We start from the raw sequence: 14,794 nt of genomic DNA, 5'->3' as shown, positions 1-14,794 counted from the left end.
TTGGGCAGATGGATGCCAACCCCCCCCACCCCGGCCAGGAAAGGAGAGGAGCCAGGAAATGGAGACTCAGAATGACCCGCCTCCCCCCTCCTCCCCCCCCTGCGCTAGTGACAGACGCAGGCTGCTTTTTAAATCCTGAGGTTCTCTTATCTCTAACCCGGCGCTGCACCCCAGTTCCCGAGGAGCAGCCTGAGCCCCCGCCCCCACTCCACCCCACCCCAGTCGGCCGGGCTCCTAAGGACAAGCGCTCGGACCCGGCCAGGAGCGAGGCGCGGTGCCGCAGCGCGCGGCCTCGGTGACAGACAGAGCCCCCCTGGTCCCGCGCTGCGGCGCTGCAGCGAGCCTCGCTCTCGGACGGCCCCGCCCCCGGCCCCGCCCCCGGCGCCAGCTTATTGGCTGGAATGTTCCCCGGCCCCGCCCGGCGACTGGCGGGCTGGAGCTGACGCATGCGCACGAGTCCGTCGCTGGCGTTGCTTCAGCACCAGCTCCCGGACAGCGGCGCCGCCCACGGGCACGGACGTGGCGGAGGCGACTCCGGCGGGGACCCGCGGCCTGAGGGCGGCCGGTGAGCCCCGGACGGCAGCTCCCCGGACAGGCAGGAGGACCTCTCGGCAGGTCCGGCTCGCAGGTCTGCTCAGCACCCCCCGGCTCCAGGTATTTTCCACAGCCGCCATCCATCCCCCACCCCCCCCCGCTCATTCCCGGCCCTTCCCCGAGCGCCCCCCGTTTTTTTGGGGGTGGGGGCGGTGGAGATTCGGGAGCCCCCTTCCTGCCACGTCAATCTGTTCGCCCCTGAGAACCTCCCCGCCCCATGGCTTTCCCCCTCCCGGGGAGCCCTGCCCCACCCACCTCCCTGCGACCCCCCTTTCCTAGGCCCCCCGGCCTTGCCTGTGCGCCGAGGCCTCCCCCGGAGGCCCCCACCCGCCGTAATGTCAGACCAGGCTGCAGCGTGTCCGTGTGCATGGGGAGGTGTCCATGATGTACCGCGGGGTGGGGGGGAAGGCGGGGAGGGGGTTCACCGAAGCGGGGAGACATTTGGCAGCTGCGTCAGGGACTGTCCACCGCCGCCGCCATCATCATCACCACCGCCACCACCACCATCATCATCATCATCATCATCATGTTTGTCTGCCTTGCATCTTCCCCTCCCCCATCCCTCCCCCCCCCAGCGGTTCGTGTCCCTGCCTGTGGTGGCCTCTAAGAGGCTCTGGAGGTCACCCTGGGGTGTCTGTGTGACCCCTGAAGCGCCCCTGCCCCGCCCCCCCCCACCAGGCTGGAGGGAAAGGAAGGAGCCCTTCCCCCACCCTGTGTGTGATGGAGCACTCCAGCCAGGTAACAATATGGCGCAATTTCTGTGTCCTGCCGCCCCCAGCTCTCTCCTCTGACATGACACTGCCTCTCTCTCCCGCCTGGGCTGAAAGCAAAGTGCAGTCCTTTGAGGCTGAAAAACAGAGATGGAAACACTGTTTCCCGACTATCACAAATGAAACGCACATTCTGTCCCTCAAAGGGAAGAGAGAGCCCCACAAGTGGAGGCAAACATTTTGTTCCCTGTGTCACAAATACATCACTCTGGAGGGAACAGAATCTTCTTCGGAGGGCGAATGGGGGGAGGGGTGTGCTCCTCACACCTGGGGCCAGCTTGGGACTATGTCCAACCAGAAAAAGATAGGTGAGGCTGGAGCCAAGGAAGAGCTCTGAGACCCTGCATCCCTCCCCAGCCACCGAGAAAAGAAAAAGCGAAGCCAAACCATACACAAACAAAAGGAGGAAGAGGGAGGGGAAGATGGGAAGAAGAAGAAGAAGATGGAGCAGTGCAGGGGCCTAGAGCCAGAGCTGCTGTTCGGGAGTTGGGCAGGAGAGCCGTTTGCTGTCTGGTTTATCTTGCCAAAGATCAGCCCTGTCTAGTCTGCTCATTTCCCCTGGGCCCCAGAACTACTTGCTGTGTTCCCACAATTCCCAGGGGCCCCGGAGGCCCCCCAGGCTCACTCCACACTGGACAGAGACCATGGACGCTACCTAGTACAGACTCGGGGTTCCTGCTGAGCAAAGTGGCACTCTGGGGAGAGGTACACAGTGTATAAGCTGGCACACACATACACCACACACACACACACACACACACACAAGCCATAAACCACACCACACACAAACCACATACACCTCAGGGATCACACGCATACCACAAACCACACAAACACCCCTCATACCACACATATATCACACACATACATACACACCACAAACCACACCGCATGTACAACACACCCTCCACACCACACACATCACAAACCACACAAATACCCCTCACACCACACACACATCACACATATATCACACACACACCTCACACACCACGCATACACACACATCACACAAACACCCTCCACACCACACACATCACAAACCACACAAACACCCTCCACACCACACACATCACAAACCACACAAATACCCCTCACACCACACACACATCACACATATATCACACACACACCTCACACACCACGCATACACACACATTACACAAACACCCTCCATACCACACACATCACAAACCACACAAATACCCCTCACACCACAAATACATCACACATATACACACCACAAACCACACCACACAAACACCCTACAAACCACACACACATCACACTCAAACCACATGAACAACCCCTACACCACACACACATCACACACACTGACACTTGTCATGATTTTTTCTTCCTTTATGTATTTCATGTTTCAGTGCTAGGGACTAAATGCAGGGCCTTTGTAAAGCGTGCTCTGTAGCACAGCTAAGTAACCAGCCCCTTTGTAAGCCCTAGATTTTTATTTTCTTTTTAAGATAAAATCTTTATTGTTCAGACTGGCCTTAAACTCCTGAGCTCAAGTAATCTTCCTGCCTCAGCTTCTCATGTAGCTGGGACTATAGACACACACCACCATGCCCAGCAACCTGTATCCACCACAGAAATATTCAAAATAACTTTTTTTTTTTTGGTTGGTTGTGGGGCTTGAACTCTGGGTCTGGGCACTGTTCCTCCGCTCTTCAGCTCAAGGCTTGAGCCACAGTGCCACTTCTGGTTTTCTGGTGGTTTGTTGGAGATAAGTCTCACATACTCTCCTGCCCCGGGCTGGCTTTGAACCGCGATCCTCAGATCTCAGCCTCCTGAGTAGCTAGGATGACAGGCGTGAGCCACGGGCGCCCGGCTTCTCCTTGAGTTTTTTAAATGACCTCATTTATTCCCAGCGGCGGGAGCTGCTTCCCAACTATCTGTCTGGCCACTCTGTGGAACCACAAGAATGTCCACATGACCTTTCCGTAGGCTTTGGGGGCAAGACTAATACACACAAATACCTGCCCACCCCCGGGCTCCCATGTTGGGGCTCTGTGTCTGGAGTTCAGTCAGGCTAGCCCTGGCTGCTGGGATCTTTTCCTCCTGACCCAGGCCAGCATCACCACTTTCCATCCTCCTCTCCCCGCCCCCCACCTGCCTGCATGCCTGCCCGCCTGCCATCACTCAGCTTACCAGCCACTGGGCCCAGCAGGCAGACCAAGAAGGTACTCATCCCAGTCAGCGCTGCGGAACCAAAAGGCTGGAGAAGGGAGGACAGGAGCATTTAACTCCTATCACTGCTCTGCCGTGAGCAGGGGCGGGCAGGGGCTTGCAGAAGCCCGGAGTTGGGCTGGGCCCTGGGAGGGCTGCAGGAGAGGCCCAAGTCCACAGCAGTCAGGATGTGGAGGGATTCTCAGTTCTCCATATTGACCATGGCTGGCAAGGTGAAGAAGAGTCAGACTAGACGAGGAGCAGCGGATCCTAGCTCCTCAGAGAGGCACGGTAGAAGTAGAAGGGAAGGATCTGGTGCCAAGGAGACCCTCGTGGAAACTAACCAAGGATGTTCCTTGAAGAAGAACCAACTGAACAAGGGTGCTCTGCCAACACCCCCACCCCACCCCAGTGTGCTGGCTTCCTTCATGTAAAAGAAATTGACATTCTAAAGAGGGGCGCAGACATTCTGAAGAGAATTCCATTGCTTGGTGCTCCAAGACCAGGGGCAGCCAGAACTGGCCCATTGCTGCACCTTGGCTGTTCACTCTTCTGACCACTAGGAGGCAGCCTGTGCTTTAAACAGGGAGACTGAGGACCCTCAGGACTCAGTCCAGGCCAGGTACTCAAAAAATAAAAATAAAGACTACAGGACTTCAAACCTTAAAGAAGTAACTATCCAGCAGGGTGCTGGGAGCTCACACCTGTAATCCAAGCTACTCAAAAGGCTGAGATCTAGAAGATCACAGTTCAAAACCAGCCTAGGGGATTAGAGGCATGGCTCAGGTGGTAGAGCACCAGCCAATGAAAGTGTCAGATACTGAATTTGAGTCCTATCTCAAAAAAAAAAAAAAAAGAGGAAGAAAAAGAAAAAAAGAGGAGGAGGAGGAGGAGGAAGAAGGAGAAGAGGAGGATAAGGAGGAAGAGAAAAACATCCATGTCAGGTATGGCGGGACACAGCTATAATTCCAGCACTAAGGAGGCTGAGGCAGGTTTGTGAGTTCCAGGTCAGCCTAAGCTACATAGTAAGATACTGTCTCAAAAAAAAAAAAAAAAACAAGGGCTGGGGACTATAACTCAATGGCAGAAGGCCCTAGGTCTGATCCCCAGAACAATTAATAAACTACCTAAAACTTTTAAAAGACTACATACGTATATACATTATATATGTGTATATATAGGCATTCATTTCACACACACACACACATACACAAAGTGTGTGAGAAATTCTAAAATGGAGACATATTGCCTGAGGTGCCAGAAGATGACAAGTTATGAATGCAAATACACACCTTTAATGCCATTTGCAGTATAAGTGTGGGAAAGGTTGGAAAATCCAACGTGCCTTCCGCAGGCCGGGCAGCGGGCAGCTTTCGTGTGTCCCATTAGTTGATTCACATATCAAAACAGACAAGGGTGCTAATATTTTGACAACCACGACTCTCTCCTGGGACCTCAGGCTAAGACGTGACAGGGCTGGGAGCCTACCTTCACTGCTCCCCCATTTTGCCCTCGGTGTGAGCACTATTCTCTCATAGCCAGACATCCTTCTGAAAATGAAATAAAATAGAAGTAGAGCTTGCCTCATCTTTCCAGGTCCTCCACTGGGTCTCCGGGCATAACTTGATCTCCATGGGCAATGTGCACGCACTGCTGTGGCCAGGACTTTGGCCCATAGCCATCAGTCCCTGCTCTCCAGCCCCACTTTCCACAGGAAAGACAGGCAAGAGACACAGCTCCATCATGCAGAGTTATGCCATGAAGAACTGTCAGGCAGGGTAAAGGATTACAGAGCTCCTGGTGACTTGAAATAGTCAGGGAAGGCTTTACCGAGGAGGTAAGACTTGCATGGAGATCAGATTATTCTTAAAAAGTAACTCAGTAGAACACATGCCTAACATGAGTGAGACCCTGAGATTCATTCCCAGCTCTACAGAAAAGAAAAAGACAAAAAGGGAAAATTAAAAAATAAGATGGAGGGGCTGGGAAGGTGTCCTAGTGGTAGAGCACTTGCCTAGCATGCATGAGGCCCTGGGTTCAATTCCTCAGTGCCATATAAACAGAAAAAGCTGGAAGTAGCTCTGTGGCTCAAGTAGTAGAGTGCTAGCCTTGAGCAAATGAAGCTCAGGGACAGTGCCCAGGCCCTGAGTTCCAGCCCTAGAACTGGCAAAACAAAAACAAACAAAAATGGAAACCAAATACTGGTGGCTCAAGCCTGTAATCCTAACTACTCAGGAGGCTGAGATCTAAGGATCATGGTTCAAAGCCAGCCAGGCAGAAAAGTCCCCATGAGACTCCCCCCCCCTCCCGTGCCCCTCCCCATGAGATTATCTCCAATTAATCATTCCAAAACTGGAAGTGGAACTGTGGCTCAAAGAGGTAGAGCACTAGCCTTGAGCAAAAGAGTTCAGGGATAGTGCCTAGGCCCTGAATCCAAGCCCCACAACTGATATACATCCATACATCCATAAATTTTTTTAAAAATGGCAGGCATGATGCTGTATGCTTGTATTTCCAGTCCTTGTGAGTATGAAGCAGGAATATGTTTTAGGCCAGCCTGACCTACATAACAAGACCCTGTCAAAAAAAAAAAGACGAAAGAAAGAAAAGGCAAAATAAGGAAACATGGACTGCTGCCCCCACCCCAGGTTCTGCGATTGTCTGGGGTGATGGCAGGGAACAACCCGACAAAAGAAAATGTTCAAAGGATCCAAGATTGCCTAGATGTGTCAGGAGAATAAAGGGACCAGCTGGGGGCACCAGTAGGTACACCACCTACCCAGCAAGTATGAAGCCAAGTTCAAACCCCAGACTATAAAAAGAGAGAGAGAGAAAGGAGGAGGAACAGGAGAAGGAGGAGAAACAACTGTAGCAGGAGGAGCATGGGGCCACAAGTCAGAAGACCCTGAACTGCTCTCAAAGTCCCCTCCTTACCCCTCACTGGCTCTGTTTTCAAGTCTACAAAAACGAGGCCATTCTTACCTTACAGAATTGTTTGCCACGAGTAAATGAGATCGTGCATACAAAAGCGTGTCAGCTTGGGGCATGGTGGCCAACCATGTCCTTTTGAGTGCTGGATGAAAGCATGCTCCCCCAAGATGCAGACTTTGCGACCTCGCCCCCTCCCCTTCCCCTCAGATGGAGGGTCAAGACACCCCCGGGCTCCTCCTGTCTCCTTGCCTTCCTGAACAATTCTGGGATGTGGGGTGCTCTACCCCCATCCTCCACCCCTCTCTCCCCTACCTGTGATCTCCCAGGTCCCAGCCCGAGGCCATGGCCCCCGAGGCAAGCCCGGAGAGGAGCTGCTCCCTCCACACCTGCCCCCTGGAGGACCCTTCCAATGCCTCCGTCCCGGCGCCCTCCGCATCCACCCTCCAGGCTGTGGACCCGAGTAGTCCCTTAGCTCCTGGTCATTTCGGCTACTCTAGAGGGCCGCACGAATACCAAGAAGGCAGTTCGCTACTAGGGCTGGGAGACCAGGCAGCCCTGTGCTCCCATGTCTCCAACTACAGCCCTTCCTTGGTGCCCTCCCAGCACGATGGCACCTGGAAGCCACCTGCGCAGCGTCACGTGGTCAGCGTCAGGTAAGGAGGGGGGACCAACAGCCCCCTGGCTGCCCCCCCGGAAGGTGGGGCAGACCCTTGGGTCTCTCTTAGGAGGCGGCGTGGCTGTGCCCTGCTCCGGGGGAGGGGGCAGGCTGGGTGGTGTCGGAGGGGTTGGGAGCTGGGAGAGGAAAAGCCCTGCACACACACACATGTGCACACACACACAACACACATGTGCACACACACACATGTGCACATACACACACGGAGAAGACTCTAGCAAGTGTGGTTTCTTCTCTTCTTCAGGCAGGAGCGGACCTACCGGATGCCCAAGAGGTAGGCATGGGCCTCCCGTAGACTCCTAAGGGTGACCAGGCTGCTAACGACCCCTTTTTGGTGAGCCCTAAGCTCAGAAGCTCCCTACTCCCAGCCATGGCTCACGTGGGCTTCCTCGCTCTGTCCTAGCTATTCCCAGCTGATCGCTGAGTGGCCGGGCACCGTGATCCTGCTGTGTCTGGCTTTCATCCTCCTGTGCACGCTGGCCGGACTGTTGGGAAGCCGCCTGCCTGACTTCTCGGACCCTCTACTGGTGAGAGCCCAAGGGAAATCATAGGGGCCTTTGGCCTGGCCAGCACGGCTCAGGATGGCCGCCGCGGAGCGGCCCCAGCTGGGGTGGTAACAATGGAAGTTGTGCAGGTGATACAGAGATCCTGTGTCCACAGCCCAGGTGGGTGGGACCTCCCGCGCCCCCCCCCCCGAGTCAACAGGGCAGAGGTAGAAAGGGAACAGATGGGGAGCTCCTCCCCCTCTGCCCACCTGCTCTTCTCTCTCTTCTCCCCGCAGGGCTTCGAGCCTCGGGACACGGATGTTGGGCGAAAGCTAGAAGTCTGGAAGGCACTACAGGCTTTCACCGGCCCCAAGAACCTGCTCTCCCTTTCTCCGGACCCTGAACTGAACAGGTAACAGGTTCCCATCTTTTCACTGGGGTATGGCGAAGGGAGAAAGCGCAAGACCCCCAGGAAAGGAACAGTGGGTGGCCCCCTCATGTTGCTGGGGTGCCCTGGACAGTGGTCCCTGGCCTTCTTCACTGCTAATGGTGACTACTCTGCGCATTCTTCCCTCCCCAGCTCCACCTTCCACAGCACCCTGAGCCCCGCGTCCTGGGGCAGGGCCCAGGAGAGCGTGGTCCGGGCCCGGAGGATGGTGGAGCCCATAGATGACAATGGGGAGGACAGCTTCTTCTGTGGCCCCCCAGGTAAGCTGCAGCCTAGCCAGCCCTGGCTGCAGGGGCAGCTCCCACCACCCCCAGCCAGCAGGATGGGCTGTCCCAGCATCACTGTGGGAAGACAGACAGGAAAGCAGCCAGCCCGGCACAGCAAAGCCAGCGCAGCTGACTTGCAGCCCCAACCAGCTAGGGTCAAGCAGGAAAGGCAGGGGGGGGGGCGAAATCAAATCCAGCCACTGGGTACAGGGTTGGGACTCCCAGGAGTCTGACCCTCAGGAGCTCTGGATAAGCCTCTTCCCTGTGGTAGGGCTGAGGACCAGGGGTCAAAGGGTGAGCTCCAAGGGGGTTGGGGGGCTGTGTTGCAGAGAAGAGCCATGCAAAGCTGGTGTTCGTGTCAACCTCGGGGGGCAGCCTGTGGAACCTGCATGCCATCCACTCCATGTGCCGCATAGAACAGGAGCAGGTGAGCTGCTGGGGGAGGCTGGGGGAGGGTGAGGAAGGGGGCACGAGGGACCTGATGTCAAGGAGATACAACAGAGCCCAGACTGCAAGCGGGGAGTGGGAAGAAGCCCTTTTCTACTTAGCAAACTTTCCCAACACTGCTGACAGGTTTGGAATTGGGGCGGGAAAAGCAGTCAGATTTTTTTTGTCGGTCGTGAGACCTGAACTCTGGGCCTGGACACTGTCCCTCAGCTTTTCAGCTCAAGGGTAGCTCTACCACTTGAGCCACAGCGCCACTTCCGGCTTTTTCTGCTTATGTGGTGCTGAGGAATCGAACCCAGGGCCTCAAGCATGCAAGGCAAGCGCTCTACCACGGAGCCACCTTCCCAGCCCAGGCAGAAGTTTTTGAAGAGCCAAGATGCAGCTCTTGGAAAGTGGTGGCTCACACCTATAAGCCTAGCTACTAAGGAAGCTGAGACCTAAGGATAGCAGTTTAAGGCCATCCCAGGCAGGAAAGTCTGTGACACTACCTCCAATTAACCAGCACAAAAGCCAGAATGGAGCTGTGGTTCAAGTGGTACAGCATCTGCCTTGAGTGAAAAAAGTTAGGGCTAGCACTGAGTTCAAGACCCAGTATTAGTACAGGTGTGCCTGCGCATGCATGCATGTACACACACACACACACACACACACACACACACACACACACACACACGTGCACAGAGCAAGCTGTTGAGGAGGTCCTAGGCTGGGGAGCTGAGACTCTGTGCTTTAAGCCCCCAACCCCCAGCAAGACACTGCCAGTTATGCTAACAGCTATAGAAAGACTTAGTGCTAAAATCACTCCATAGCCCAAGCCCCCTTGCATCACACCTGTCACCCCGAGAACCAGAAAGACGTGTGTTCTGCAGTCAGATGTCTGAGTTCAAGGCCAGCTCTAAGGCTCCCTTGTTCCATGACTGTACCTTCTTGGGGTAAGGTTGTTGTGCACATTGCTTCTGCCTGGTTTTGGTTTGGTGGTGCTGGGGACTGAATCCAGGGGATCGTGTATGTGCAAGGCACGTGTCCTACCCCCAGTCCTGTGTATAGGATGAGCGGATAATACTGCAATCACTCAGCGAGTGTCACCACCGTTATCATCATGATCTCAGCCCCAAGGCCAGGCAGGCAGATCACCAGTAGCAGAGCAGGGCCCCTGGCTCCAGGTTGGAACTCTCTGTACACAACAGCTGTTGCTGTGGCAACAGTCTGTGGAGGAGGAAAGGAGGCATGAGGTCTGGCTCCAGGAGGATTTAAACAGCCCAGAGAGAGAGAGAGACAGACAGACAGACAGAAAGAGACAGAGACAGACAAAGAGACAGAGACAAACAGATAGACATCTACAGAGAGAGACACAGAGAGAGACAGGCAGACATACAGAGAGAAAGAGACAGAGGTAGACAGAGACAGACAGACAGATATCTACACAGAGAGACAGAGAGAGAAAGAGAGAGGCAGACAGAGACAGAGACAGACTAAGAGGCACACATGGACAGCCATGTCCTGGCTTCTGCTTTTTACCTGGCTTCCTTCCAGCCCCATGGCACCTTGACCTTTTCCCATACATGGCTGTGAAGGTCACTTCCAGCCCAGCAGTGCAGAGTTGGAGTGTGTGGACCCTCACCCACCGCAGGAGTCCTCAGGGCAGAGCCTCTTATCCCTGAGGCTCTTCCAAACGTGTAGCTGCCTGCACCTGGGCCAGAAGCCAAAGGGAACTCGGGAACAAGCCAGTGGTATTGGGCTGTCAAGTCACCCCTTTGTCTCCAACCTGCACCTGAAGAAGTGTGAATGGTTAGGCCAGGGCTGGGGGGGGGCCTGGAGCCTCCCCCACCCACCGACTGACTGCTCCTGAGCTCTCTCATACTGTGTGCCCCACAGATCCGCTCCCATCCGCACTTTGGGGCTCTGTGCCAGCGCACCGCAGCCAATGAGTGCTGCCCCAGCTGGTCCCTCGGGAACTATCTGGCCGTGCTGTCCAACCGCTCCTCCTGTCTGGATACTACGGAAGCTGACGCGGCCCGCACCCTGGCCCTGCTGCGGTACTGCGCGCCCTACTACCACCGTGGGGTCCTCGTGCCCTCCTGCCTGGGATCCAAGCCGGACAAGCCCCCATTCTGTGCCCAGGTCCCCACCAAGTGCGCCCGCAGCGGGGCTGTGTACCAACTCCTGCACTTCCTGCTGGACAGGGACTTCCTGAGTCCCCAGACGGCTGACTACCAGGTGCCATCCCTCAAGTTCGGCCTACTCTTCCTGCCCATCACAAAGGACGCCTCCATGCTGGACATCTACCTGGATGGCCTAGCTGATGTCCAGAAGGTCTCTGACAACTACACATCGATCAGTGGCATGGACCTGGGCCTCAAGCAGGTGCTGCTGAAGCACTTCCTGGCGCTGGACACAGTGTACCCCCTGCTGGCCCTGGCCGTCATCTTCTTCAGCGTCACCCTCTACCTGCGCTCCTTCTTCATCACGGTCATGGTGCTGCTGGGGGTGCTGGGCTCCCTGATGGTGGCCTTCTTCCTTTACCACGTGGCCTTCCGCATGGCCTACTTCCCCTTCGTCAACCTGGCGGCCCTCCTGCTGCTCAGTGGCGTCTGCGTCAACCACACCCTCATCTTCTTCGACCTCTGGCGGCTCAGCAAGAGCCAGGTGCCCTCCGGGGGGCTGGCACAGCGCGTGGGCCGCACCATGCACCACTTCGGCTACCTGCTGCTGGTCTCGGGGCTCACCACAGGCGCTGCCTTCTACGGCAGCTACCTGAGCCGCCTGCCCACCGTGCGCTGCTTCGCCCTCTTCATGGGCACCGCCGTGCTGGTGCACATGGGGCTCACGCTGGTCTGGCTGCCCGCCTCCGCCGTGCTGCACGAGCGCTACCTGGCCCGCGGCTGTCTGCCCAGGCAGGCCCCGAGGGGCGGCAGCGACCCCCTGCGGCTGCTGCTGGCCATACACCGGCGGGTCCGCGGCCTCCGCAGGGTCGTGTCCATCCTCTCCCGCCTGCTCTTCCAGCGCCTGCTGCCCTGTGGGGTCATCAAGTTCCGGTACATCTGGATCTGCTGGTTCGCGGCGCTGGCGGTGGGGGGCGGCTACATCGGCGGCGTCAGCCCCCGCCTGCAGCTGCCCATTCTGCTGCCTGCCGGGGGCCAGGTCTTCCGGCCCAGCCACCCCTTCGAGCGCTTCGATGCCGAGTACCGCCAGCAGTTCTTGTTCGAGGACCTGCCCCCAGACGAGGGCGGCCACCTGCCCGTGGTTTTGGTGTGGGGCATCCTGCCGGTGGACACGAGCGACCCCCTGGACCCTCGTAGCAACAGCTCCCTGGTGAGCGATCCTGACTTCTCCGTCAGCAGCCTGGAGGCCCAGGACTGGCTGTTGGAACTCTGCCACCAAGCCCGGAACCAGAGCTTCTTCAGCACCCAGCCCAAGGGGTGGCCCACGCTGTGCCTGGTGGAGGCCCTGCAGAGCTGGATGGAGAGTCCCAGCTGCGCCCGCCTCGGGCCTGACTTCTGCTGTGGCCAGACAGACTTCCCCATGGCCCCCCAGCTCTTCCTGCACTGCCTCAAGATGATGGCTCTGGAGCAAAGCCCCGATGGCACCCGCGACCTGGGGCTCCGCTTCGATGCCCACGGCAACCTCGCTGCCCTGGTCCTGCAGTTCCAGACCAACTTCCCATACAGTGCCGAATACGGCCCGGTCCACCACTTCTACACCGAAGTCAGCCGCTGGCTGGCCTCCGAGCTGGGCAGGGCACCCTCGGGCCTCCGCCGAGGCTGGTTCACCAGCCGGCTAGAGCTGTACAGTCTGCAGCACAGCCTGAGCACGGAGCCCGCCGTGGTGCTGGGGCTGGCTCTGGCGCTGGCCTTTGCCACGCTGCTGCTGGGCACCTGGAATGTTCCCCTCAGCCTGTTCTCAGTGGCAGCCGTGGCGGGCACGGTGCTGCTCACCGCAGGCCTGCTGGTCCTACTCGAGTGGCAGCTCAACACGGCCGAGGCTCTCTTCCTGTCTGCCTCGGTGGGCCTCTCCGTGGACTTCACCATCAACTACTGCATCTCCTATCACCTGTGCCCACATCCCGATCGCCTGAGCCGTGTGGCCTTCTCCCTGCGCCAGACCAGCCGGGCCACGGCCATGGGGACGGCGGCCCTGTTCGCCTCGGGCGTCATCATGTTGCCTTCCACGGTCCTGCTGTATCGCAAGCTGGGCATCACCCTGATGATGGTCAAGTTCGTCAGCTGTGGCTTCGCCAGCTTCTTCTTCCAGTCTCTGTGCTGTTTCTTCGGGCCCGAGAAGAACTGTGGGCAGATCCTGTGGCCCTGCGCGCACCTGCCGTGGGGTGCGGGCACGGAGGATCCTGACGAGGAGAAGGCGCGGCCCGGGGCAGGCATCCCTGGGATCTGCCCCGAGCATTACGAGCTTCAGCCCTTGGCGCGGCGCCGGAGCCCCAGCTTTGACACCAGCACGGCCACCAGCAAGCTGTCCCATCGGCCCTCGGTTCTCTCGGAGGATCTGCCGTTTCACGACGGCAACTGCTGCGGCCGGCCCCCACTCGTGCCGGCCTCCCCGCGGGACCTGCTCCTGGACCACCAGGCAGTGTTCAGCCAGTGCCCGGCTTTGCAGACCTCCTCGCCCTATAAGCAGGCTGGCCCCAACCCGCAAAGCTGGGTGACACAGGACTCCCAGGAGCAGAAGGCTGAGCCTCCCCAGGCCTCCCCGGAAGTCCCGCCCCCCTCTCCCAAGTCCAAGGCAGAAGAACTTCCTGATGGCCTCTGCTCCTCAGCCAGCACCCTGGAGGGGCTCAGCGTCTCCGACGACACCTGCCTGAGCGCCTCGGAGCCCAGTGCCCGCGTGCCGGATTCCGTGGTTATCTGCCCAGAAGACCTGGATGATGCCGGGAAGCCCGCACTTGAGCGGGGCCAGCTGAATGGGAAGCGTGACACCCTCTGGCTGGCGCTGAAGGAGACCATCTACGACCCGACCCTGGCCAGCTCCCAGCACAGCAGCTCGTCCTGGAAGGGCCGCGGCGGGCCGGATGGCAGCCCTGTGATGCTGCCCAACAGCCAGCCAGATCTGCCAGATGTGTGGCTCCGCAGGCCCAATGCCTACACCTCCGGCTACAGCACCTAGAGGAGGTCGCCAGAGGCCAGACCAGGCTGCGGACCTGTCCCTGATGATTAGGCAGGGCCCGCACCAGGCCAGAGCCTGAAGGTATTTCTCCAAAGTGACACCCTCCAGCTATGGATTTTTTTCAACCCTGCCAGATGTTCCAGCCTTGATCTCTCTGCTACTCATCCCTTACATCTGGAGGACTGGGTGGGGAGGACCTGTGAGAGGGAATACCCGGCTCTCCTCGTGACCTGCTGAGGGCCTGTCTGCCCCCACCGTGCCAATAAGGAAGGACCCCTCCTCTGGAAGGGGAGGGGAGGCTGGATGTGCGGCTCTATCAGGGGAGATGGCTCTGGCCCTCTCCCAAGTGGCAAGATGCTCAGTGACCCTCGGGTACCCCGTCCTTACGACCCTGACAGAGTACCTCACTGAGCAGAAGAGCCCTCAGCAATCTCCACTGCCTCCTGAATCACCCCCCTTCTCATTCATTGACTCTTCATCAGGAAGCTTTTCATTCTTTGGGGAACTTCTCTGGCCAGGATCGGGCTGGGGGCTTCTTCCTGGATTGCTGTCCAGTGTGAGCAGTTTCCCAGGGCTGAGCGGAGCTGGCTGTTGGTTGGAAGCCGGGAAGGCAGACTTGGCTGGCGGGAGGCCAATGGTTAGCCACAGAGCACCGCTAAATTGCAAGATCCTCCCCTCCTGAGAGGGACCCATAATTGTGTCCAGCCGTTTGCTACGGGGCGGTGAGGTGGGGCGGTGAGGTTCTGTGAGCCCCAACAAGCAAGGGAAACACACAGAGACTGAGGAAGCCATCGATTTCCCCGCTCATGTGGCCGGGCCCTGGCAGAGCGGTTTCCTGACTCATTCTATCACCACAACTCTCAGACTCTGGCTACCAG

The 14,794-nt window shown here is 57.8% G+C and overlaps 1 protein-coding gene across 1 annotated transcript; it reads left to right on the top strand.

Moving 5' to 3' along the window:
- Positions 1–545: 545 nt before the first annotated feature.
- On the top strand, positions 546–13,916 carry Disp2 (dispatched homolog 2 (Drosophila)). The gene is made up of 8 exons (XM_013010088.1): positions 546–595; positions 6,806–7,132; positions 7,400–7,429; positions 7,559–7,682; positions 7,937–8,052; positions 8,221–8,348; positions 8,684–8,781; positions 10,677–13,916. Exons 2-8 carry the CDS (start codon positions 6,822–6,824, stop codon positions 13,914–13,916), a joined length of 4,047 nt encoding a protein of 1,348 aa, XP_012865542.1. The 5' UTR covers positions 546–595; positions 6,806–6,821.
- Positions 13,917–14,794: the final 878 nt, after the last annotated feature.

This window comes from Dipodomys ordii, unplaced genomic scaffold (genome assembly GCF_000151885.1).
Source record: "Dipodomys ordii isolate 6190 unplaced genomic scaffold, Dord_2.0 Scaffold11, whole genome shotgun sequence".
In the NCBI taxonomy this organism is placed as follows: domain Eukaryota; kingdom Metazoa; phylum Chordata; class Mammalia; order Rodentia; family Heteromyidae; genus Dipodomys; species Dipodomys ordii.
Note: the sequence above shows the minus strand (reverse complement) of the source record. Positions and strands in the feature narration are given on the sequence as shown.